General features: G+C 52.4%; 1 protein-coding gene across 1 annotated transcript; it reads right to left on the bottom strand.

Moving 5' to 3' along the window:
- Positions 1-1151: 1151 nt before the first annotated feature.
- LOC101532916 (cytochrome b5) lies at positions 1152-22921 on the bottom strand. Its single transcript, XM_004579432.4, has 5 exons — positions 22691-22921; positions 7030-7158; positions 6573-6602; positions 3135-3169; positions 1152-1514 (listed from the first exon to the last, which is right to left on the bottom strand). The coding sequence occupies exons 1-5, from the start codon at positions 22817-22819 to the stop codon at positions 1433-1435; spliced, it is 405 nt and encodes a 134-aa protein (XP_004579489.1). The 5' UTR covers positions 22820-22921; the 3' UTR covers positions 1152-1432.
- Between the last annotated feature and the right edge of the window lie 2055 nt (positions 22922-24976).

Here is a 24976-nt window from a genome sequence, read left to right as displayed (position 1 = left end):
TGCGCACCTTTCCAGCCAGGCAGGACCCAATGCTGGCAAGCACCGACTCTGGATCCCACAGTGCCTCGGGGCCTTGCTGAACCTAGCTAAGAATGTTTGTCATGCAGGACCCCCTAAAGGGAGCACAATTTAAGTCCCATCAGAGCACCTGGCACACAGCCCTTGGGACACCAGTGATTGCCACACAAGCCCACAGTGATCTCTGAAAAGTCAATGTGTTTGGAATTTTATAATTATGATTTTGCAGTAATTATGAGAACAGAAGAACCTGAGGTCACCCTAAGCTCCCAGTGAGTGCTCAAAAATGTCACTTAATGAAACAGGACATAGCAGGACATAGCAGTCCTGTAAATCCTAATTACAGCCCATTCAGCGGTATTCATCTAACACTTCATTAACACAAGGGTAAAAAGACATCAACAAGGAAATTACTGAACTATCCAGTGCTAAAAAGGTTTGCAAGCCTATACTCTAGCAAACTAAACCAGCTTCCCATCCAGTTCCCTGCTTGTGGCCTGGGAAAGCAGTCGAGGACGGCCCAATGCATTGGGACCCTGCACCGCGTGGTAGACCCGGAAGAGGTTCCTGGTTCCCGGCTTCGGATCGGCGCGCATCGGCCCATTGCGGCTCACTTGGGGAGTGAATCATCGGACGGAGGATCTTCCTGTCTGTCTTTCCTCCTCTGTGTATATCTGACTTTGTAATAAAATAAATAAATCTTTTAAAAAAAAACAGTTAGGGAACTGTCACTATCTTAGAATAATACACAGCTTTTGTTTTTGAAGGAAGCAGCCTCGGGACTTTGGCACAGGACCTCTGGGATTACGTATTGAAGCTGAGCAAATGAATGGCAGTCAATCTCCGTGCACTTGGTGGTTGCCTGTACTCTCGGTGGTTTTCAAGGGAGTCTCCTTCGCTGGCTCTGCAGGTAGCTTTATCTGCTATTTCATCTGAATTGTTATTAGAGGTCTGGTGGCTACAATTCCTGGGACCTTTTGTAATTTCCTTGGATTAGAAACATTGTCCAGGAAACCCTGCTGCCCTGAGTCACACACGCTGCCTGGCCTGGATGCCCAGGGCGGTACCTGGCCCTGCTACATAAGCAGGGATCCAAGAAGCAAGGAAGTAAATATAGACACACAGGCGGTCAGTTTTAAAAGCCAGATACATATATTTTTTAAAAGATCATGTTTACATAAGTAAATTACATTGTGAAGAAACATCAAAATAAAGTTGGTGGATAAAAAGGCACGTAGCAAAGTTCGAGATTAGAGAGAACAGAACAGTTCTTATTTGCCTCGAAGGAAGAAGCAAAGGGTGACACATATTACAATTATTTCTCAGGTTCAGGGTTCTTGTCAGTTGAGTGATTAACATGAGCTTTTCTCCCTCGTTCCAGCAGTCTCTGCTTTCGCCGACTTCCGGGCAGGGCTCAGTCATCCGCCATGTACAGGCGATACATCAGGGCCACGGCTAGGGCGGAGATGGCCGGGATCACCCAGTTGGTCCACCAGCTGCAAAGACAGACGGCACGCTCACAGGGTGTGCGACAGGCAGCACAGCACATGGCCACTGGCCTCTGCTTGCTTCCTGCCTCAGAAACCAATCTGGCTAAAGAGACATTGTGGATTTGCTGGAAGGGGGTGGGTGTGCCCAGCTCATCCTAGAACAGAGCCATCAACGCACCCAGCTGTCATCACCCCTGAGCCATGGCCCGAGCAGCACCACTGCAATCTACTGCTGTGGACCAGACAGAGAGAGCTCACTCACTCTGGCCAGACCGAGCAACTCAACTCAAGGACATGAACTCCAGGCCCCACATCACAGATGTGGGAGCTCCTTCCATACCTAACCCTCAATCAGGAACCTCAAGTTCAACTGTCATTCTTGTTGAGGCCTCAGGAAGGCTACCAGAGATAGGCAAACTGCTCCCCTGAGCTGTAAAAGGGAGTGGGGGGCTTGAACCAAGGCTGCTGACACCCCAGCTCCAACATGGAGAAGCTGCTCAGAATATTCAATCACACCAACTTGTGCCCAACAGATTCCAAAGGCATCGAGAAGCATGCCCAGACCACTCGGCCTCTGGCCTTCAGGGCTGAGCTCTCCAAAGCGCTTGGACTGCACCGTTCACTGCTGACGTGCTGGGCTTCAGTCCACTACGAAGTGCTGGTTGTGGATCAAATCAAGCTGGGACGAGCTTCAAGTTAGGTTTAAATATTTCAATCACATTTAAATCTTTTAACTTGGCTTTCCTGATTAAATGTTTTTCCGTCTGTTTAAACGTGTCCTTACCCTATTCCGCCATCTTGATTCTCTCTAGCTTAGCTTTCAATTTCTTAGACAACAGGAATACATGTGTAAGCTCTAGCATTGAAATAAACTGCATAAGTTTGCACCATCAACTCTCTGCTCTTAGTTTTCTTCAAATAACCTATCCCTTATCAACCCCAACATAAAGACTTCAAGTGCAAAATAATTGTAACTTTCACTTCAGTGAGGCTTTGGCAGGGCTTTCCGGTTTCCCTTCAGAGAGAATCAGGAGTTTCAAAAGGGAGTAAGGTGAAATTATGCCTGCAGGTGGGGAATGTTCTAGAACACCAACAGCCTGGATAAACTAAATTTGACAAGATGAAATACAAGCGTGCAGATCTGTGCTTTGGTCCAAGAAAACAGCTCTTGCGCAAGTCAACACAGCACAGCCCCCAATATTAACACATGCCTGGACTACAAGAATGCGGTCTTGTCTCGAGAACGAGCGAGTCATGCTCCATTGGCATTACTGGGTTCAACTCTGAGGCCAACTCCGAAAAGCCCTGGTCGGGAAATGCAACTGACCATGCGGCAAATGAGGAAGGACAGGAGGTTCGCCTGGAGATGAACGGTGGGACTAACCCTCTGAATGGTGTCAGACTCGCTCTGCTCCTGGTGTTCCGTGAGGTGCATACAGCTGGCAGCCGATGGAGTGTGCTACGAGAGCTCTCACACGGCTTGCCAGCGAAGGCATTCACACGCATAACTGAGAGGCTGACCACTAGGAGAGGGCTTGGTGGGCGTGCTTACAGTGGCTCAGGTGCCCACAGGTGGCCCATAAGCCTTCCAACCCTACACCACTTTCCAAGGAAACTCCAACCTACCTGGAATTAGAATCGATGGTGGTGATGAGAGTTTCCTGGAACACAAGCAAATGAAATGCAGTAAGTCACAGGGAATGCATGCACGTCTACTCCATCGACTGAAAACCTTTTTTTTTCTTTTTAAAGTAAAGGCACTACATTTGAGTCAGTGCATTCCCTTGAAAGGGAATATCACATCATAAACTTTTCACTACAGTGCCTAATTTCACCATTTTTCAGACACATTTTTAAGAATTAGCTATTTTAAAATCATTTAAGAAAAGAACTCAACAACCTGAAAATGTAAAAAGTGAATCTGCTGCACGAACACCTGCACGGCAGGCGAGCAAACATCCAGCGAGACGGAAGGCTGAGCCTCAGGGTCGCCCAGCGCACCAGCGCCGCACGAGCAGCAGCTGTGTTCTTCAAGAGCGTGAATGTGGTGTTCCACAAATCAGGTGTTTTACTAAAACCGGACAGGACACCAAAGTGCCTGGTTATACTGAACTAGGAGAATATGCAAGGATTCTCACGTCTGCGCATCACAGACCTCCTTGCCCAGCCTCTCCTGCTTCTGACCACATGGCACCAAGGAGACCCAGCCTGGACTCTCCTAGAGGCTGGCTCTGAGCGCCACAGAAGGAAGCCATGGATGACCTTCTAGCATGTTCTGAGAGCTCCACACAGATAACTGAAAACACCTCTGGGAAATGCATGCTTCCCCAGGGCTGGAAAACTCTGGCCTGCCAAAACACTATTCTGGCTTTGGGAGAGGTATTAGGAAGCATTTCACATCAGCCCATGTGTTAGTGCCACACAGCACAGCAGCAGGGAGCAAGGCAGCCTCCGCCCACAGCACGCGGGAGCATCAGAGGTCTGCAGAGCACAGCGAAGAAGCGCCTGGGACGGGGAGCAGGCCCCGGAGGCACCAGCAAGCCAAGCAGCGGGAGCCACCAACCTTGAACGCCGCCTTTAAGATTCCTGATACAGTGGGGGGAGAAACAAGTCATTACAAAGAAAGCAACACGTGCATCAGCCATTCCGGTAAACTTTAAATCAATCACGGGTCTGCGCAAATACAACTGCCACAGGGTTATTTTTCAAATAATGAAGGATTCGTTTTCAGATAACGTAACACATAAAGATTATGAAAAATAATAAAACTATACACGAACATTATTTAACTTAGAGGGAAGACATCCTCCATTCTAAAACCCAAGTTCTCACTGAAGCAAAAACAGCATTATTGTTACACCACAAGGTCAAGCACGAAAGAGGAAACCGAGGCAAACATAGCGCACGCATTTTCCTGGACAGGTGACAACTCGAGGGATTCAGCCAGCCGCACCTGCATCAAGGCTAAGGTTAAAAAGCCCATCATCACACCAGCAACAATGAGGACCCTCTGAAGAATGGAACTTAAGAACTGCTCCACCACTTCCTGCTCGCTTATCTTCTCGGCTCCATCACCTGGGGCAAACCCTCACTTAGGTAAGCTGTCTTTAGTGGATGCCCCCTTCAGTTCAGGGACACCCACAGGGAACAGGGGACATGGTGAGTGTCACAGCAGGCTCTGCGCCTACTCACCCAAGACTTTGAGGGGTTCAACCGCTAGTGAAGGGAGGGAACAGTTCAGGGCTGGGCCTGGATGACTTCTGAAAGCCATATAACTCAGTATAAAGTATGATCAATTCCATTTACAAATAAAGTCCAGGACGCTTTTATAAAACAATGAGTGTGCTGCCTCGCAGGACACCTACACTCAGTGCAATCCTCCCTCAACGGCCAAAGGAGGGAACGTCCCCGAGACACAGCTCAAGCCCACCACTGTCAAGTCTGGGATGGGACAGCCCTACACTCGCTCCCCAGCCTTGTCCTCGTCACCTTCCCCAGGGACACAGTGCGCACCAAAGACAGCCATAACCATACTTACTATCTGCTCTAGGCAAATGTGACGGACACAGGCACGTGTGTAACTGAACACCTGTAATCCCTCTGCACACAGATACCTTAATTCAGCAGATTAGCATCATGCTTTTCTCCGGACAAGTTCAGGGGGATCTTTGGTGCACCCTGGAGGTTGTCGATACCTGGCTAGTGCAGAAATATCAAAAAGCACCATGTCTAAGCAATGAAGAAGCAAACCCCAGTGTTCTGTAAGTAGAGCCACTCATCCTATCCTGATGCTGCCAGGAAAGCTGCTTGCTTTGATGGTAAAAGCTCAATTTCTAAAATTCAGCAGGTAAATTTGTTCTGTCTCTCAAAAAACCTCATATCAAAAACTTACAGAGAGTAACAAACAATAACAGGGTTGTGCCTCCCATCCAGCTGCCTGCTACTGCTTCCGAGAAAGCACCATGGTCCAAGTACTCGGGAGACCTGGACGCACTTCCCCAACCGGCCTTGGCTGGCCCAGCCCCAACTGCTGAGGCCTGAGGCTATTTGGGATGAACCTCTGTGTGTGTGTGTGTGTGTGTGTGTCTGCCTTGTGAAACAACTGACAGATCTTGTTGTCACTGTCGTTAAGTACGAGCTAAACCAGCAGCAGTGGCTGCTGCAGCCACTCAAGACCTGAAGGCCACTGCTCAGCTTCCTGGAGGGCTCCTGCTACCAGCCCTGCAGCGAAGCCTGTTTTTAAAGAGAAAAAGGAAAACAAATGAAGCTGCTCTGTACCTACACTCGGGCTATGGCCGAGGGCTTTCATGGTGGCTGCAGGTCAGTACCTTGTGAAATGAGTTCAGGAGCTCTGGACACAAACTCAGGGGAGCCTGTGCTGTTGTGGTCTCTAGCTAAACCAAGACTTCACACCAGCAGGACAAAAAGCACCGCTTTGTTCCCGCCATTCGTTTTAAGCCGAACTTTCCTTCGTAGTCCTGAATACCAGTCCAGGACTCGCTCTTCACTGACACTCACTGCCAACTGACACTCATTTTTCTGCTCAAATTCTGATTCTGGATTTATCCTCAAAACTAAGTGAGATGGTCAGCTTGGTGGCCAGGGCTTGTGAGCCAGACTGTGAGACTAATGTGCTAAACATCCAACTACGGCACATAAAAACAGGCAGCAGACAACACAGCTACGGCACATAAAAACAGGCAGCAGACAACACAGCTACGGCACATAAAAACAGGCAGCAGACAACACAGCGGTGTTCTCACATGTAACAACCGGCAGCTACACTTTCAGCTTCCCTGGAAATCAGATCAGTGTTCAATGTTTCAGGCGAGAGCATCACAGCGCACAATCTTGTTATTTATGATATAAAAAGTAGTTTGAATAATGAGGATCTTACAGAAGTAACACAAAACACACCAACCTCCCATGCAAATGAGCAGATATCACACCTGTCCACCCTACCCAGAAAGCCCTCAGCTGGCCCCGACAGGAGCTCCAAAGCGCCCCAGGTTTTAAATACAATGAAGACACCTGCTCCCGCAGGGACCCCTGAGTCACACTTACGGTGGGCTTGCTCAGCTTCGATCTGTCATCCTGCAATGAAAGCAGAACAAAACCACTAAGCACATTACAAAACTGAGACATCTACAAAGATGCCATTTCCAAAGTGCTTGCTTTTAGTAACTTTCAAGAAAGATAGGCATTCAGTGATTACCACTTGGGGAACAGAATGGGGCTGTGAAAAGTCGAGACTGAGACATACTTGCCAGGACACACCGGCCTTGGGGCTCCCAGCCTCTGGCTCTCGGGCCCATGAGAAATGCACCCCACGAAATGGAGAGCAACTGTGGGTCAGCTGACACAGGCAGACATACTGTTCTCGAATCAACCGGAGTTGTTTCACTTCATTCAGTTTTGAATTTTGTTATGTGTAACTGGTGTACATATATAAGTCTACAGATAGGGGTAGAAATACAAAAAGCTCCTCCCCAACCCCCTCCATCCTTCCCCCAACACATACCGGATGCAGCTCCCCAATGATGAATGATTTGGACAATTCTCTGGCGTCTGTAGAGTGCCCGACATCCTCGAAGTTCTCTGTGGCATCCCCTCCGGCCTGTTCCCGCAGAACCTCCTCCCCACCAGGATGCTGTTTCAACGAGAGGTGAGATGAAGATGAGCTGCCTCTCCAGGCAGATGAACTCGGAAAGGCCAGTCCACTTAAGACAGGCTGCTCTGGACGACAATGCTGACAGGGCACACAGGAACCTGCCCAACAGCACTGCTCCCTTGCATACTATGTCCTTTGTGCCAGTGCCAAAGGCTGGGCCAGGCTGCTCCACCCGGGTTTCCATGTGAGTGCTCAGGTCATTGCTGCTTTCCCAGGCGCAGCAGCAGGGAGCTGGATCAGAAGTAGAAGCAGCCCCCATCTGGGATGCCAGCATTGCAGGCATCAGTTTAACCAATAGACCATCATGCCAGCCTTCAATGTGACTTCTTCCACAGCTGAGCAATGCCTGCTGTGTCACCCACTCCCTGTTTTCCACAGGCAGCATCTGGGGTCTCTCAGTCCTGTGAACAGGCATGTGTGTGCCAGAGGCAGGGGCAGCGCTCTGGCTCCTGCAAAGCCACACAGCACTTCTGGACACATCTCTGAGCTGGACAATGAAAAAGGGCAGCTGTCGGGCCCTGCTCAGGTGTGACATGTGACTAACCGAACACCCAGCACCCCCAAGTTACATCAACTCTCAGATGACCGCTCCTCACAGGTGCATGGTACAACTCAAAGAGCTCTCCACTTGGGACTCCTGCGTAGGGAACGTGGGAACAGGCAATTCCCCACATCCAGCCACTGTTCTGCAGCCTTCCATCACAGACACTTCAGAAGAGTTCACTCAGAGTGGGCCCCTCTACAGTCACAGCTGGACAAGTTCCCAAACTCCAGCGATTGTGAAAGTGTTAAAGTGGAGAAAATGGACACAGCACATACACAAGAGTCCCGGCCTGTAACACGGGTGAAAATGAACCTTTCACCTTGGACCAAGAACAGAAACAAGAGGCAGTGTGATCCTGCCCTAAGCCCCCGCCAGGCAACTTCCCCAGCAGGGAAAGAGCTAAGCCAAGGAGCAGTATCTTGGACTCCTCTGGCCTCTCTGACCAGCAATGCAAAAAATTCAAAGCAGATGAACCATTGTAGGGAATAAATGGTATAGAATAACTTAATTAATGTTAGTATTTTTATCCCTAAAGATTCTAACAATTACAGTAAGAAAATCCAAGCCTTAAAACAGAGCATCTGGAACAGAGTGACGCAGGTCCCAATGAGACAGTAAAAAGCACAACACTGGCGCTTTGAAATCATGATGCTACAGAAGAGAGGGATCAACTTCACTTACTGAATCAACTCAGTCTAAATCACGATGATCTGACACCAGGCAATTCACCTTGCAGGCCTTCTCAGAGACAATACAAACTACAGTGGTACCAGACCGAGATCACACTGTGAGGCTACGGAAATGCTCTCAACTGCCGGTGCAGGACACTGCGCCTCCTCGGCTATTTCCAGGCTTCCCTGCATGGCTGGGTCCGGAGTCAACCTTCCCGGCAGGGCTCAGATGTGCAAGGGGCAGGGCAAAGAGCAAGGCTTTGAAAGGGGAAAACGAAAGTACAAGGAACGGCAAGGCAGTGGGATCTGATGTGTGTGTGTGTGTGTGTGTGCGCGTGCGTGTGTGTGCATGCGTGTGTGTGTGGTGGACAGTGGTGGCAAGAGGTTAAATTCTTACGTCTAGCCCCAGGGAGGCTCCAGATCCCACTCCAGCACAGTCCACACCCCCCTCTGGCTCCCCATCCACCCATGGCCCTCCGGTGCAGTGATGGTGCAGAGCTTAGAGCAAGGAAGTGGCAGTGAAGGGACATGAGGGGGCAGCAAGGAAGGCCAGAACTGGGGAAGTGACTGGTGAGAAGCCATTGCCCCTGGCTGGGCTTTTCTAACAGTCTTCCTTGTGTTGGAGGCAAATTCCTACATCCATTTGTGTTACTGTGTGCTACCGTTCATTCACCTGACTCGTACTCACTGAGTGTCTGCAGGTGCCTGGTAAGACAATGGACATGGCCCAACCCTTGGGGTGTTCAGACTCACAGGGATCGAACAGGAACAATCTATGACCAGGCAACTGCATGGAAGGCATCCATGCATGAAGAGGACATAGCGATGTCTCCTGTACTCAGGATGGCCCGTGAGCAGACAGGAGCGAGTGCTAACGCGGGGCAGAGGGCGGGTGTCACAGGCCCCACCCTGCAGGGCTCAGAGCGGTCAGGGTTGGTGAGAAGGCCACCTCGGCAGCCCACACAGGGCATCCAAGCCTCTGAGGATGCAAACCTGGTCCTGTGGCCAGCAAGAGGCCACAATCAGATCAGACGGGTGAGAGAGGGTCCTGCCATCTGATCAGACAAGCTTGGGATGACGGGGCAGAAGCAGAGGGAGCAGGGCAGCATGACAGCACCGGCTGGCTCACACATCTGGTAGGTATACCTGAATGGACAAGGGTGCCATCCAGGGGGCAGAGTTCAGGGGGTGTCTAGCAGGGAGGATCCCTAACCCACAATGCCCATGTACTCTGGAGCCCATAATTCCTGCCCTAGGCTGTTCCAGAACCTCCATTCTCTTTCTCCCTCCCTCCCTTTCTAAGATTTCTTTATTGGAAAGGCAGGTTTACAGAGGAGGAGAGACAGAAAGAACTTCCACCTGCTGGTTCACTCCCCAAGCAGCCACAACTGCCGGAGCTAGGCCAATCCCAAGTCAGCAGCCCAGAGCCTCTTTCAGGACTTCCACGCGGGTCCCAAGGCTTTGGGCCATCCTGCACTGCCTTCCCAGGCCACAAGCAGGGAGCTGGATGGGAACTGGAACAGCTGGGACGCAGATCGGCACCCATAGGAATACTGGTGTTTGAAAGTAGAGGATTAGCAAGTTGAGCCATTTGTGCCAACCCCTAGAACTCCCACTTTGTAACCAACAATCCAAATACCCTGAGCCTCCAGCAGCAATTGAGAATCGGAGACAACTTTCACTGTTTGTTGTTTAAGAGTTACAGGAAAATAAACAGGAAAGTGAGTTTGAGATGACCAGTGGTTGGTAGAATCTGTGTAAGTCAGGAGAACCTGCTGCATGGTCACCCAACACCAAGGATACCGTCAGGAAGGCACAAAGCCACTGAGCCACCCACTGGCACACTGGTGCTGGCCTGGCGGACACCGAGCACGGCTCTAGTGCTCCAACTCCCAACAGTGGGGCTCTGACCCGTGAAATGCCTCCTGTCTGCCCCTCCACGACCTGAGGGTAATGCCAGGAGCTCCCTGGCCTCAGGCCACGGCCCTATCAGTGTCTGCTAACCTCTGACTCCCCCAGTTCAAGAGCAGTCTATTCCACAACTTGGATCTTTGTCAGATGTGAGGGGGAGGGAATAGGTACCATCCAGGCCCTGTGGACCCCTGGCACAACCACAGAGCATCAGGCAGGCTCTCCAAGGCGATCCCATGTGCCTTCTGCGTGGGGCGCCCTCAGCCAGGGTCTTGACCACAAGGGCATCCGTCACTCCCTTGCTCTCCAAGGTCAAGTCTTCGGAGCCCCTCCCTGAAGTCAGGGGTCTGCCCCACAGACCCGCGCCAGGTTTCCAGCTCTCTTCTCCACCACAGCACTCTCTCCTGCTGGGCCTTGTGCTTCCTACTGTAAGAATCATGGGGACACAGACTTCGGGTGCGTGGCTCACTCAACACCTGCAGGCACTTGTAGGGCAAACAGACAAGACAGCACAGATCACACACAGCTTTGGGACTGTCACACCCAGCCGGCCTGGTGGTAAGAATCTTCTCTCGCCCCAACCACTGCAGTCCATCTCACACTGCTTTCCTGGAATCATAAGGGTTCTTACCATTCAAATCGTAGGATTTCACACTTAACTGCTGCCTGATTTCATCAAAATTATTCATTATCTGTTGGGTGTAAGATTCACGTGAAACATGGGAAAGAAGGTGAAAAATCAACAGGATTTTTGTCTGATCAGGCATGCAAAGGACTAGGAGTTGTGGCATAGTAAGTAAAGCTGCTGCCTGCAATGCCAGAATCCCATCTGGGCATCAGTTCAAATCCCAGCTGTTCCACTTCCGATCCAGTTCCCTGACAGTGGATTTGGGAAAGCAACTGAAGATGGCGCAAGTGATTGAGCCTCTTCATCATATGGGAGACCCAGAAGCGGCACCTGGCTCCTGGTTTTGGTCATTGCAGCCATTTGGGGAACGAACCAGAGGATACAAGGCGTGCATGTGTGTTTCTAACTCCGCCTTTCCAATAAATAAATCTCTGAGAAAAAAAAAAAAGTTTTGAGAGAAGTTCTGGAGAGTTAACGAAGTAACAAAGTCCCTGAGCCATCACTGCCAGCCTCATTGGTGGAGTCTGGCATGAGGTGGTCTCTATGGTACCACTAAGGCAGGACTCCAGCTCACTCTGCCCAATGAGCACGGGCACTGCCCAGCTCTGCAGCACGTCACAGCCTCGTCTGGCGATTCTTGCCTCTGTTCTTCTGTAGCTTTCTTAATTTTCTTTATGCTTTATGAAGCATATTTTCATGTGCTTTATGAAGGTACAGTTGGCAAATAAAAGACACACACATTTACGATATGCAACGTATGATCTTTGATACATGCACACACTGCTTACACACCTCTCACGGGGGTGGGGAGTGGAGGGTGAGAAATGACCATCAACACTCGAGCGCTCAGTGTTAGCCGCGGCATCCACCTCCGGACTGGAGCTCAGCCCAGGAAACGGCGGCCTGCGTGAGCCGACGCATCGCGGGAGAGACGGCCAAGGACAGGCCTCCTGGGTGGCAGCGGCTGACAGGCCAGACCTGTTCCACCATCCTTCCAGGGCCAGGGAAGGAAGAGCAGGTCGAAGCTCTTGTCCTTACAATACCAACATGATAAAGACTTGCATAACACACTTACATTAAGCTAACATAATTCAAGAGTTTCACAGTTCCTTGTTTTACAATCACTAAAGGTCTGAGTGGTCTCTTAAACATTTCCATTATCTCATTACTTTAACATTTTTTATTTATGCTTATTTATTCAGAAGGTGAGATGGAGGGAAAGAAAGAAGGGAAGGGGGAAGTGGAGGTGAGTTTCCAGAAATCCGCTGGTTTCCTCCCCAGAAGCCCCAGCAGGCAGGACTGGGCCAGGTTGGAGGCAGATCTCCCACACAAGAACCAGCTCATTACCGGCCGCCCCCCAGGTTGTGCACTGGCAAGACACTGGATCAGAAGTGGAAGAGCTGGGACTTGAACCAGACACTCAGACAGGGGTACAGGTGTTCACCAAATGCCGCCCCAGGTACACTTGACTTCGTGTCAGAAAATTCAGCTGTGACTGTACTTGTGAATTTGAGCAAAGTCAAGGCAAAGAAGAGGGAAACCGTCAGAGCACCTACTGATGGTGTCAGTGACTTCCAGGGAAGGATGGGTCGTTCCAGTCAGGGCACAGGCCACAAAAGCAGCCCAATATGCCGGATGACTGACAGGGAAGGTGGCCACCCCAGTTAACAGCCCTTGCCTTACCTGGCTGCTGCTCCTTGACTCAGGTCTGTCCCTGGTTTCCTGAGAACCATGAGAGCTTTACAAGGAAAGACAGCATAAACTTGCTCAGCTCTTCACTGAGTCAGAGACCCAGAACAGGAGGCACCGTTCGCGGCCCTCTTTACAGTGCTACAGCCAGGTTCTCATTTCGTCTTTAACCAGTAGTACCACACCAGTGTTTACCAGCAAACAATCCCCATGCCAGGGCCATCACTGTGACACAGCACGGGAAGCTGCCAGCTGCAAAGCTGGCATCTCATAAGAATGCCAGTTCAAGCTTTGGCAGCTTCTGACCCAGCTCCCTGCTAATGCACCCTGGAAAGTAGCTGGTCAATGGAAGATCCTTCTCTCTTTCCTCTCTCTGTTTCTCTCTCTTCCTCCCTCTGCGTTACCCTCTTTGTAACTCTGCCTTTCAAATAAATAAATCTTTCTTTAAAAAAAAACAAGCCTGCCGCACTTAAACTGACCACCCACTTGTAACTCTTCACCTACAGGGCAGCTTAGCTATGCTCTGCCCACACTATCTTCTTTCCGAACTGTAAGAATGTGCTACAATCTGAAAGACGCCCAGGGTGGGTACACTCACCTCTCTCGCGATTGCCCTCTGCGGGAAGCGAGGCCACAGTGAAGTGGGTTACTCTGCACCTGCAGCCTCCTCCAGAGACCTCACCATTGTCATTCATAGCTGAGTTCTGAGGATCCCACTTGGGAGGCCTGTTGAATGCTGTGGCGCACCATGGGCCATGACAAGAACTTCACCCAAATCCCAGGCACCATGGCTGTCACGCCCATGACTGCTCTTGTGGCCAAGCCTGGCCCCAACCTTCTTCAGCCACTCCTAGGATCCCCTGCGTCCTCTCTACTCCAGGAAGACAGACAACGGCATGCCAGGGCTGAATTCTTTCAAATGAAAACCTAAAGGAGTGAACTACATCCAAAGCTTCCTACATCGCACAGCAGGGCCCTAAGCGGAACAGCCCAATCAGCTGGGAGAAGATGCCCAAGGTGCCCCTGCCTGCTCTCTCCGCTCTCCCTTGCAGCTGGGAAGCCCCTGTGACTGAATTCACCAAGGGCATACAAGCAGAAGCCTTAGCTCCCCTTCAGCCCCTTTGCCCTGAGCTCTGTAATACCAGCAAGCCGAGGGCCGGGAGCACGGAGAGCCAGGTGGCCCCAAGTCCTGATGGAGCACAGCTCTCCTCCAGTCCAGGGCAGCCATGCTTGCTCCCTGTTGACACATCAGCTAAAGCTGACCTAGCCTTAAGCAGTTGTCCGTCCGAGCCTAATTCTGACTTCTGCAGCCACCATTTGGTCAAGACAACTTACAATACTTTAAAACACAAAAGTATGGAACATACAAAAGACAATGAAGACAGGGTTCTGAGGCCCAGGAACCTTAGGAGCAGCTGTCTGAGCACGCATCGTGCATCAGCCCAACAGCGTGGAAGCCTGGAGAAGCAGGAGCTTGCACGGGACCTCAGCTCTGCTGGGGCGGCCGCACTCTGGATCCAGCAAGCAGAGCCGGCAAGGACAGCCTGCTGGCGCCCACAGCAAAGCCAGCAGACAGCAGACTGGCCTTCGTGAAGCAAAACACTCAGATGGAGTGGCTCAAAGGGTGGAGAGGCTGGGGCACCAACAGGATGGGAATCCAGTAAGGACACAGTAAGGTCCCGAGGAGCACAGCCACCTGCCCCCCAGCACCATGCCAGAGGAGCCTCTCACGACAAGACCACGGCAGCTGCGCACTGCCATGGTGGCACAGCTCAGCACTGCCTCCACAGGGGAGGCCTGCCTTCCTGACACCAGCTCAGGCCCCCGCCCCAGTGACAGAAGAGCCTCAGCTTCCTGACAGACTCCACTTCGGCTGTGGAGAGCTGAACTCAAGGTGATAGTCTAAAGGGCCTCCAGACAGCCGCCACCCTAAAGGCACACAGAGTACATGGTGCCAAGCCTGGACCTCGCAGTCACCAACGGGGCATGGGGGAGGTCAGGCCAGCATCCAGTACGCTCTGACTCTGTAGACTATGTGAGCCATGAATCGTTTTCTATTTATGAACAACATAGTTACTATCTTCCTGGAACTTACCAACTATAAGAGAGACTCAACATGCACATGCCACAATAAACACACACACAGCCCAGGCTCCCTCCAGCCATGAAGCTGTATCGGAGGAAGGGCCAAGAGGGGCCAAGAATCACACTGCAATTTGCACCAGGTCAAGACCAGTCCCTCCCTGCAGGGTTTGCAAAACCAAGACAAAATTTAACTATCACAACTGGGGAGGGAAGAAAACAAAACCCTTAGCACCTAAGAGCAGCAGTCCAACAGCAGTGGAGTTTGCACAAGATCCTTCATTCCAATTACTTTGCTCCACCAAAAAAGGAAGGGAAACAGTTTGTCCAAAAACAATGACTAGGCAAAAAAAGGGGGGGAGGGGCATTAAAGGGACAACCTGCAATAGTTAAGCCTAAAAGGAAAACAATTCTAGCGTCTGAAGGGTGAGCGGCTTAAACAAGAGTTGGAATCAAATAACAGGACAAGCTGGTAAGATGCGTGTGGGTAGTTTTACACTCAGGGCCCTGACCATGTGACGCCTGCCCCTCAGACCTCAAGTTGTGCTAAGGAGCCACGCCAGCTGGGGCAACCTTTCCTTCACACCCTCTCCTCTCCTCAACTCAACCCCAGGATAAAATTCCAACTGGCTCTCACACACCTGCCAAGCATCAGCTCAGGCATCCTTCCAGCAAGGGGGGCAAGTCAAGGCCCTGCCCTCAAGGAGCGTGACTCCAGCAGGGGCAAGTCATAGCCGAGGTCCCACATGCAGCAGTCATGGGAGGGCTGGACACCCACTGGAGCAGGACAGCAGAGAGAGGGCAAGGATGGGGTCACAAGGAGCAAGGACCGTGGTTGGGCAGGGAGCCTGTGGGAGCACGCTGGGTCAAGGCAGGGCACCAAAACAGACCCGCACCTGCAAGCAGCTCTGAATAACGTGAAGGGTGCACACTGGCATGCCACCAAGGGCAGATGCAGTTCTCCTGTGAGAACTTCCTGGAGCTGTGTCTGCAGCGCAGACTCCCTTCCAATCCACAATCTTTCAGCTTTCACTCTCCACCAAAGCAGCTGGGGAGAAAACCTGCAGGGAGACCATGACTGTGTCCCTGACCATGTCCCTGGCCAACAGATGTGGCCATCAGCCCTACATAATACAGGGGAGCAAGCAGGGGCACCAGAGGATAGGCACCCAGGCAGCCAAGTTCCCCCACCAACTGCCTGGTTCTGCTAGGACAGACTCAGATCCATCTTAGCTCCACATGTCCGTCCAGCCTCACCTCCCGCAGGCCCGAGTTTCTCCACAGCTTCGCTGGGGGCCAGACCACCCTCAGCAGACCGCACAGCCTGGAAGTGTGCTGCTCATGACAGTTGTTGCATTCGTTTTGTCTACTTAGGGGAGGAGAGACAAGTCGAGAGAGGTTTTAAGCATGTACCACTGCCCAATACTTCATAAATAACCCTTTATAAAGTCATGGAAAACCCTCCTCACCTGCAGAGTTCAAACAATGTGATTAACTCATGGGGTGCCTGACATGTGCGAGGGGTTCCAAGAGTATCAGCTCGGTTTCTCTTCCCTTCCAGCCCTATTACAGGCTCTGTTGCCACAAAGATCCCTCGACAGCACCTGGCATGCATCCTGGCCCCATTCTATGGCCAAAGGCCATATCACCTTAATGCATATGCCCTTTAACCAACTCCCTTCCTCTACAAGGAGTTTCTGTGAATCCAAGGGGCCTGGAACGGCAGCAGATGGGGGCTCACCAAGACGTTGTTGCACACTCCTAACTTTGGCCTGTACCATTCATCACTACAGCATCTGGGAACTAAACCAGTGGATGCAAGGTGGACCTTCTAAAAAGACAGTCTAACATGTTATATTTAGAGCTGTGATCCACACCGTATGAAGTTTAGGCCAAGGTTTTTGTTTCTTGCCTATTGATGTCCAATTGTTATCTTTCTTCCATCTAATTGCACTCAAAACTGCTATGTTGTGATCAGCTGGAAGTGGCAGGTGTTTGGCTCAGCAAGTGAGTTATTCATGATGGACCCTCACCCACACTGCAGTGCTGATCTGAGCCCCAGCTCCACTGCTTCTGTGCATCCTGGGAGGCAGCAGATGCTGGCTCAAGCCCTTGGGTCCCTGTCACCCAAGAGAAACGAGATGAAACTCCAGGCTCTCGGCTTTAACCTGGTCCAGCCCTGGCTGTTGGGCACATTGGGGGAGTGAACCAGCCAATGCTAAATATGTGCATATGTGTCTCTTTTAAATAAAATGAAAACAAAGTAAATTTTTAAAAAAATCAGCTGGAAAGAGGGTGGACACTTGGCCTAGCGATAAGACAGAGCCTGGGACACCAGCATCCCACATGACAGTGACAGATTTGAGTCCTGGTTCCACTGCAGCTTCCTGCTAGCCATCGGCTGCAGTGGAGACAGATATGGGTGGAAAGGTGGGAATTCTGCTGTTAAGACACTGTCAGGAGTGAGCTGTGTGCATGGGCTATCTGGGAGGAGATGCAACGTGGTCTGGGGGGACACAGAAGTGCAGCGAAGACAGAGGCCTCTGGCCTGAATACAACGCAGGAGGCACCCCACGTTGACGGCCGGGACACAGAAGAGAAATCCCAGGGAGAACAGCAAGCTGGGCCCTGGCACCTCCAACTCTGCTGTCAGAAAAGACCCAGAAAGTCTGACCAGCAAGACAGAAGGAAAGCAGGGGACAGGATGGGATGCCAAGGAGAAATGGGGTCGCCCCTCAACTCTCTACGGAGAGGAGAGACCCAAGGACCGTCAAGTGGCAGCCCCAGCACCATAGCAAGGGCGTGTGCACACATTAGCGGGGTTCAGAGAGCAGGGAGTTGATCCTGGGACAGCAGAGCTCCACCCCACAGTGCCGGGATGTGAGAGGCTGTGCTGGACACTGGCCAAGACCGCCCCACGGGGTGAAGGCCAGGAGAGGGGACAGTGAGGGCCCAGCAGCTGGGGCTTTCGGAAGGCAGAGCCTGGAAACACGCTTCCCGCCCTTCACACACCTGCTTCCTTCCAGTCTCTTCAGAGCAAGAGAAGCGGGCCTGTGCACCTCCCTCCATCAAACTCTCCTTTCAGCCAGCCGGGCAGCCCCTGCTGCGTGCCCGCCACATGTCCCAGTGCCCGCTGACTGAGGCCAGGGAACACCTCAGCTGCTGACTTAGTCACAGACTGCAGAGGCTGAGGGTACCAATCCCCTGGCCGAGGCCGAGACGAGCACGCAAGGCGCTGGGATGGGTAGAGCGCTGTGAGCAGGGAACTGGTACAAAGGTTGCAAGGGCAGAACAAGTGTGGTTTGTTTGAGACCGAGCAAGGGCATGGCAGGAGAGGGGACGGTGTTACTGGTTGGGGAGCACGGGTGGGTAACTCAAAGGCATCTGAGCAGTCCTCCGCCCCCAGAGGGGATGGCAGCAAAAAGCGGCTGCTCTGTGCCCAGGGTCCGGGTTGCGCTGAAAGCAGAGTTGGCAGACAGGAAAACATACGGGCTCCAAGCTCCTTCCAGCAGCGACTTGAGCGCCATGGGGAACCCGCACCCAGGCACACTTGCTCACTTCCTAGAAGGAGGCCACTGCCACTACAACCCAAGGGTGGGCCCTTGACAAGCTTAAAATGCAAAGCAGGTTTTATGCCCAGGCAGCATTTGGCAAACTATCTGGGCCAGGCAGAAAGCTGCTGAAGTTCAGTAGGCATGCGTGGCCAGCGCTCCTCCACTCCCTGGGTTTAGCATGCTCTGGAAGATGGAGGGATGCAGGCTGCACACAGTTCACGCCCTGGCCTGTGCTGGACGTAGCTGCACAATCGGGATTTGCAGCTCTGGCCACCACAAACAACAGACACTGAGACAAACAAGGCTTTCAGCCTCAGAACTCAAGTTTCTCCACCTCCAAGTGCATGCCAGGGACCACGGACCTGGAACAAGCCTGGGGGCTGTTGGGCCCAGTGCCACGGGACTGTGTCCGGCCATCAGAACTGCTCTAAAGGACCAGGGACAAGAGAAGGGAACTTTGCCAACATCAGAGATGCCCACTCTCCCTGTCAGATCCCACGTGAGGAGCAGGGGCCCAGTCTGTCCCAACGTTGAACTGGTTCTCCTGGTCCTCAAATTAGAGCTAAGGAAAAGAGACAAGCAGAGAGGTAAGGAAAGCAATGAAGGGAGTATTTCCACAAAACTAACGAGAAGAAAGCAGAGCCATGAAGATGCTCCCAGGTGCTGAGCCTTCCCAGGCCCCCTCCGCCAGACTGGGACCATGTCTAAAGTCTTCATAGCACAGACAGGATATTAGCGCAACACACCTACGAAACTCATATCCTAAAGATAAGGAAGGTAGGCAGGCTGGCAGGCAGGCAGGCAGGCAGGAAGGAAGGAGGGAGGGAGGGAGGAGGAAGAACCCAGCTCCATACATTTCCTCTTCTGACAAAAGGGAGGAGCTGGAGAACTCAGAACTGACACGGGGAGAGCTCCAGGGCATTGAGCCCTCCAGCAGAGTGTGGTCACAGGCAACCACTCCAGGGTGCTTTGGCAACGCACAGCCAAGTGCAGCAGAAGTGCAGAGGGCATACGAAATGTGTTCACCTGGAACCCCTGTTACCAAGGAAACCAAACAGCAGAGAGAGAGAGAGATGGGGCTGTAGTTAGGATCACCATCCAGGACCATACCAGGGCCTAGCCAGAGAGCTGGCTCTCCTCAACAGCTCAGCAGGGAAGGAAGCCAAACGCAGAAGTACAAGGAGGGACAATCCCTGGGGCATACACACACCCGCAAGCAAGGTGCCTGCATCCCCAGCGCCCAAGAACATCTGCCAACAGAGTTCCTGCGGTCCGCCGCCGGGCAGCTGAGCTCTGGGCAGCCCCAACTCCATCCTGGGCAACAGGCTCCCCAAGCGACAGCACTTCCTGGTTGTCTTCCAGGGTCTTGAAAGGCTTGCAGCACAACAGGCATCAGTCTAAGGCAGAAATTAGCTTACCCAGGCCGGCCTCTATAACCTTTCCTTTCTTCTTCACAATGTTTCAGCCATCCTAAGGACCACAAAGAGCGGAGCTTCAAAATCTTGGGTGTTCTTTTTACTACATTACAACCAAATAGCCTCACGGAGTTACCAACAACAAACAAAGGTAGAAATACATAAAAGATCTAGAAGGGTCACCTTCTCCCTGTGGCCCTATGAGATGCAGCTGTGTCCTGTCCCCCCCCCAAGATTCCTTAGCCACATCACTGGTGGCCCCTTCACATTTCCCGCTATGGACTTCACACGTTCTAAACCCCCATGGCACTCTAGGAAGTAAAAACGAATGCTCCCATCCCACAGCCACTCAAGGCACATTTGGCACTCACAGGCGGTCAGTATGAGCATCAGAATCCCAGCGAGCTTCTGTGGGGCAGGCGCTCAGTGCAGCCGCCCACAGCAGAGCAGGTGCCTGGGCCCCAGCACCCGGGGCACCGTGCCCCTGACTCCGGCTTCCTCCTCAGGCAGCGACTGGCTTTCTGCCGCCTGCTTGACTGACCCAGATGAGTTCCTGCCTCACAATTTTGGCCCAGTCAGCTCCAGCTGATGTAGACATTTGGGGAGTGAACTAGCAGATGGCAACTCTTTCTGAATAGCACAGTGTTTAAAAAATAAACAGAAAAGAACAATTCCTTGCAAAAAGCAAAGACATTTAGCAGTAACTCAGTCCTAACTTGGCAGCCTTCTCAAGGTAAAAACGCATTCCTCTGTTTTCAGAATTAAGGTCAGTGAATCTCAAACACTCACAATCTCTCCCCAGGTCCTGGGAGACCGTCGCCCAGCGCCTGGCTTGGGACAGCTCAGCAGCCATGCGCACGGGCCACACAACAGGCCCCATCTGGAGACCACGACCAAAAACTTTGAAAGCCAGCAGTTCTCATGGAGCAGAACGGCTGCCAGAAAGTGTCCCACAGGAACAAGTGTCCATTTTGAAAACGTAAAGGGAGAGAAATGCATGCTTTATAGACCTTGCGGGGCCGGTGCTAGGACACAGGAGACAGCTGTCACCTGCAGGGCCCACGTTCCCCAAGATGCTGGTCCAAGCCTCGCTATTCCCCTTCCCATCCAACTTCCTGAAGGCAGGAGGTCATGAGTCAAGCATCTGGGTGCCTGCCACCCATGTGGGAGACCCGGATGGCATGTTGAGCTCCTGGCCTCAGCCTGGCCCAGCCCTGGCTGACCCCCTCTCTGTAGCTCTGCCTTGCAAGTAAATGAAAGTAAACCAGAAATGACAAGAGTCAATTCCATACATTAAAACTCAAAAACAAGAACTCATGGCTGAAAAAAAATCCACGTTTCAGAATAGAGGGCACAGTGGGTTAAAGCACTGTTTGCGACACCAGCATTCCATAATCCCGGAGTACTGGTTTGATTCCTGGCTGCCCCACAAGCGCTTGGGCCCCTGCAGCCCACACGGGAGACCCTGAGGGAGTTCCAGTGGGTAGAAGCTCACTCCCCCCCCATGTCTATAACACATAAGCCTGTTTTTTTAAAAATGCAGGCAATAAGGCTGATGATCCCTCCTCAAGGCAAGCATTAGGCAGGAGCCCAGCACTTGCCGCTCTATATCCAGGCACTAGCAACGAGCCCTACTTCCATTCTTGGGTTTCACCCCTCCTCCAGAACAAGAAAACAACTTCCCACATTGCACAACAGCCAAACTCCAACCCGGGTCCTGCTCTGCCATTGCACCACCGGCCTGACCTACACCTTTACCTAGAAAATCGCACTAACCCCGAGCTGCACGCTTCATCCACTGCCCAGCCCGGCCCTGCAGAGTGGATCCAAGCCCTGCCTCCTGGTGCCTGACAAACACTGTTCACCCCAGGCAGGAAACCACGCCAAGCGGTGTATTCAGCCCACAACATCTGCAAGTTTTTCAGAGCTTCCAAGAGCAAAAGCTTCCATGTGGAAAGAAAGCAGGGAAGACAGAACATTCTCAATCCACACGCAGAGGCCTGGTGCAGTGTCTGGGATTTTTAACCGAGGAGCAAGGAACAAGGAGGAAAGTGAAGGGAAGAGACACAGAACGGGCTCACTCTGGACTCTGGCCGCACGTGAAGCCAGCGGGCAGGTGTGGCGGGACAGTCAGAGCTGCCTGAAGACTGCCGCTCACCAGGCAGGGGCCACCTGTGGCTGAGAGCCATGTCCCACATCAGGGGGCCTGGGCTGCTCGCCAGGTCCTGACCTGGCTTCCCACAGGGCACACCTGGCAGGCAGCAGGGATGGGTTCCTGACACCCAGGCGGTGGGCTGGCCCCAGGAGAGTGAACCAGCCAGTGGGAGCACGCCTGCCCCCAGGGCCTCTAAACAATGTGCTTTTAACATTTATGATTCATTTTCTCCCAGTGTGACATACTTAGTGTGGACAGTTAAGAATAATCATAATTGGGGAGGGGATAAGGGAAATGCCAGGAGCCTATGGAACTGTATCATAAAATGGTAATAATAATAATAAAAATAAAATGTAAAAAAAAATAACCATAATAACTTAATGCAAGAGAAAAAAAATCCTATCCAAAGGAATTTTTCCCTTTCAGTTGCGCAAAGCTCCGAAGGGCCCAAGCCCCACCCGCAGGGAGACTTTCACTGCTGGGCCCTGCCCCTGCCCGGACTTTGTCCAGCCGCACGCCAGGGTGCGGGGAGGCAGGTCCCGCTCGTCCCCAAGCCACGCCGGGACGCGGCTGACAAGCCAGGGACTCCTCCAGGGTCACGGGTAGCGGCCCCGAAGGAGACCCCACGCCCTCCCGCTCGAGCACCCCGTTCCAGCAGGGCGCCTCCGACGCGGTCTTGCGCCCCACTCGGGAGCGGGGCAGCGTTTAGGGGACAGGTGTGCGCACACCGCCGTGCCGCGGGGGCGCGGGCCCGGGCCGGGGCGTGCAGCAGGAAGGAGAGCGCAGCCGGGGGCGCGGAGCCAGGGGAGCAGCGCTGCGAACCCCCAAGCCGGGCCCCGCTCCCCGCGCCTCGTCCACTCACCTCCTCCAGGAACTTGGTCAGGTCGTACACCTTGTAGTGAATGATCAGCCAGGTGCTTTTGCTGTGGTTGTGCTTCTTAATCTCCTCCAGGGTGTAGTACTTCACGGCTTGGTTGGACTGCTCGGCCATCTCTGCACGCGGCCAGCCGGGCCCTTGCTCTCAGCCGACACGGGTTCACGCACAGCCGCGACTCACGCAGCTCCGCCCGGGACATCCCCGGTGCACCCACCCGGCTGCGCCCAGGACGGGGCGGGGCGCAGCGGCGGGGCGGGCCGCGCACGGCCTCCGCGCATTGGTCAGCGTGCCTACCGCTCAAGCGGTTCCGCCCTCGGCCGACTGCCCCGCCCGGAAAGCGGCTGTTGATTGGCTGCGGGCGCTGCCCTTCGCCATCCCACAATGCGTGCAGAGGGTGGACGGAACTTCGCTGAGTCTGCGCAGAAGGCGGTGGCGGCGGAGGAGGCGCGCGAAGGGGCGCGGGCTGGTACAGAGTTCACGTCGGGAAGGGCGGCGGAGTATGCCTGTTATCGCGGGGCGTTTCCCAATCGAACCGAATCAGCCGTAGGCGCCGACGTTGGTTTGTCACGAGGTGGTCATCCTCCCCGCCCGCAAAGGGGACGTCGCGGGAGACGAGAATTAGGCAGGAAAAAGCCTGCGGCCTGTCTCCTGAAGCCAGTGTGAGGTCCCCAGTCAACCGAAGGGCCCCACGTGAAGACACACACACACACACACACAGACAACTGAAGCGCCCCCCACGTGAACACACACACACCCCAGACGGTCAGTTCCTCCACTCAGGGTGGCTAACACACACACGCACCCCAGGCAGTCAGTTCGTGCTAACACACACACACACACACACACACACCCCAGGTGGTCAGTTCGTGCTAACACACACACACACACACACACAGAGGCAGTCAGTTCTTCCACTCTGGGTGGCTAACTGCTGACCCACCACATGGAGGACTCATTTAGAGCTGTCTCCCCGGGAGAGGTGGCCTGGCTGGCCCTGGGGTAAAAAGCCACGCTCTGAGAAGTCCACATTTCTGTTCTTAGGGCCCTGTTCATAAAGGACGCTCGATCCCCAAAGGAATTACACGGGTGGTGACCCGTGGAGTCCGTCCTCCAGGACTGCTTGCCATGTTGTTCTTGCCAGAACATTCCCAAGTGTAACACTTCCTTACTCGCAGGTGTTTCCAAGTGGTGCTGAGGAGGTAAATTGTTTGCACGGCGGCACTCATCCTAATCAACTGTGAGTCATGTACCCAAAGGTTTTATTTCATACCAACCAACAAAATAAAACGTAGAGATAATGTCCCCACAAGTTCTGTACTTTCTTGAACCTTTGCTTCTGAGACGATTGTAGATTCACAGGAAGTTGCAAAAATAATAGATCGCACACACCTCGAACCCGAGTTTACCCCAGTAGTTACGTCTTAATTTACAGCACAATATCAAACTAGGGAATTGACATTCTGTGTAGTTCTGTCTCAGTGTAGATTTGAGTCACTCCACCACAATCCAGACATGGAGCAAGTCTGTCATCCCGAGTTCTCCCACCTGCAGCCCCTTCCTCCTTTCCCACACCAGGCCTGACTCTGGCCTCTTGACAGCTGTTTGCCACTTGCACGAGTTTACCATTTCAAGATTTTTATACAGATGGAATCATACGGCATGTGTCTCACGAGAATGCCTTTTGCACTTGACACAATACATCTCTGGACCCATTAAAGCTGTGAGTGTGCCTGCAGTGTGTTCTCATTATCCAGTGTCACTGCATGGCACAGAAGGGCTGCGGAGTCACCGCTTGTGCAACCATCCACCTGGTTTCCAGTTTTGGGCTATTGCAACAGGCATCTGTGAATAATCACGTACAGGTTTTATGTAAACATGGCTGTTGGGACATTTAGTAAGACTATTAGTTTTTCTAGAAACTGCCAGATAGCTCTCAGTGCATCCTTCCGTGTTCTGGCCAGCGGCATATGACAGACTCGTATTCTCCGTGTCCTCACCAACATTCGGTAAGATCTCTGTTTTCTTTTAGTACCTACTAACAGGTGTGCAATGATAGCTCTCTGTCCTGAATGTGGAATATCTTTGCATGTCCCGGCTTGACACTTGTATGTGCTTTTCAATGAAATGTAGCCTCATATCTTTTACTCATTTTTAAAGAATTGATTTTTAAATTTTGAGTTTTAAGAATTTTGAATGTTCTTCTGTTTGTTGTTGTTAAGATTAACTTATTTGAAGGCAGAGTTAGGAGAGAGAGAAAGAAAGTCTTCCATC

Source organism: Ochotona princeps, chromosome 18 (genome assembly GCF_030435755.1).
Source record: "Ochotona princeps isolate mOchPri1 chromosome 18, mOchPri1.hap1, whole genome shotgun sequence".
NCBI classification, from domain to species: domain Eukaryota; kingdom Metazoa; phylum Chordata; class Mammalia; order Lagomorpha; family Ochotonidae; genus Ochotona; species Ochotona princeps.
Note: the sequence above shows the minus strand (reverse complement) of the source record. Positions and strands in the feature narration are given on the sequence as shown.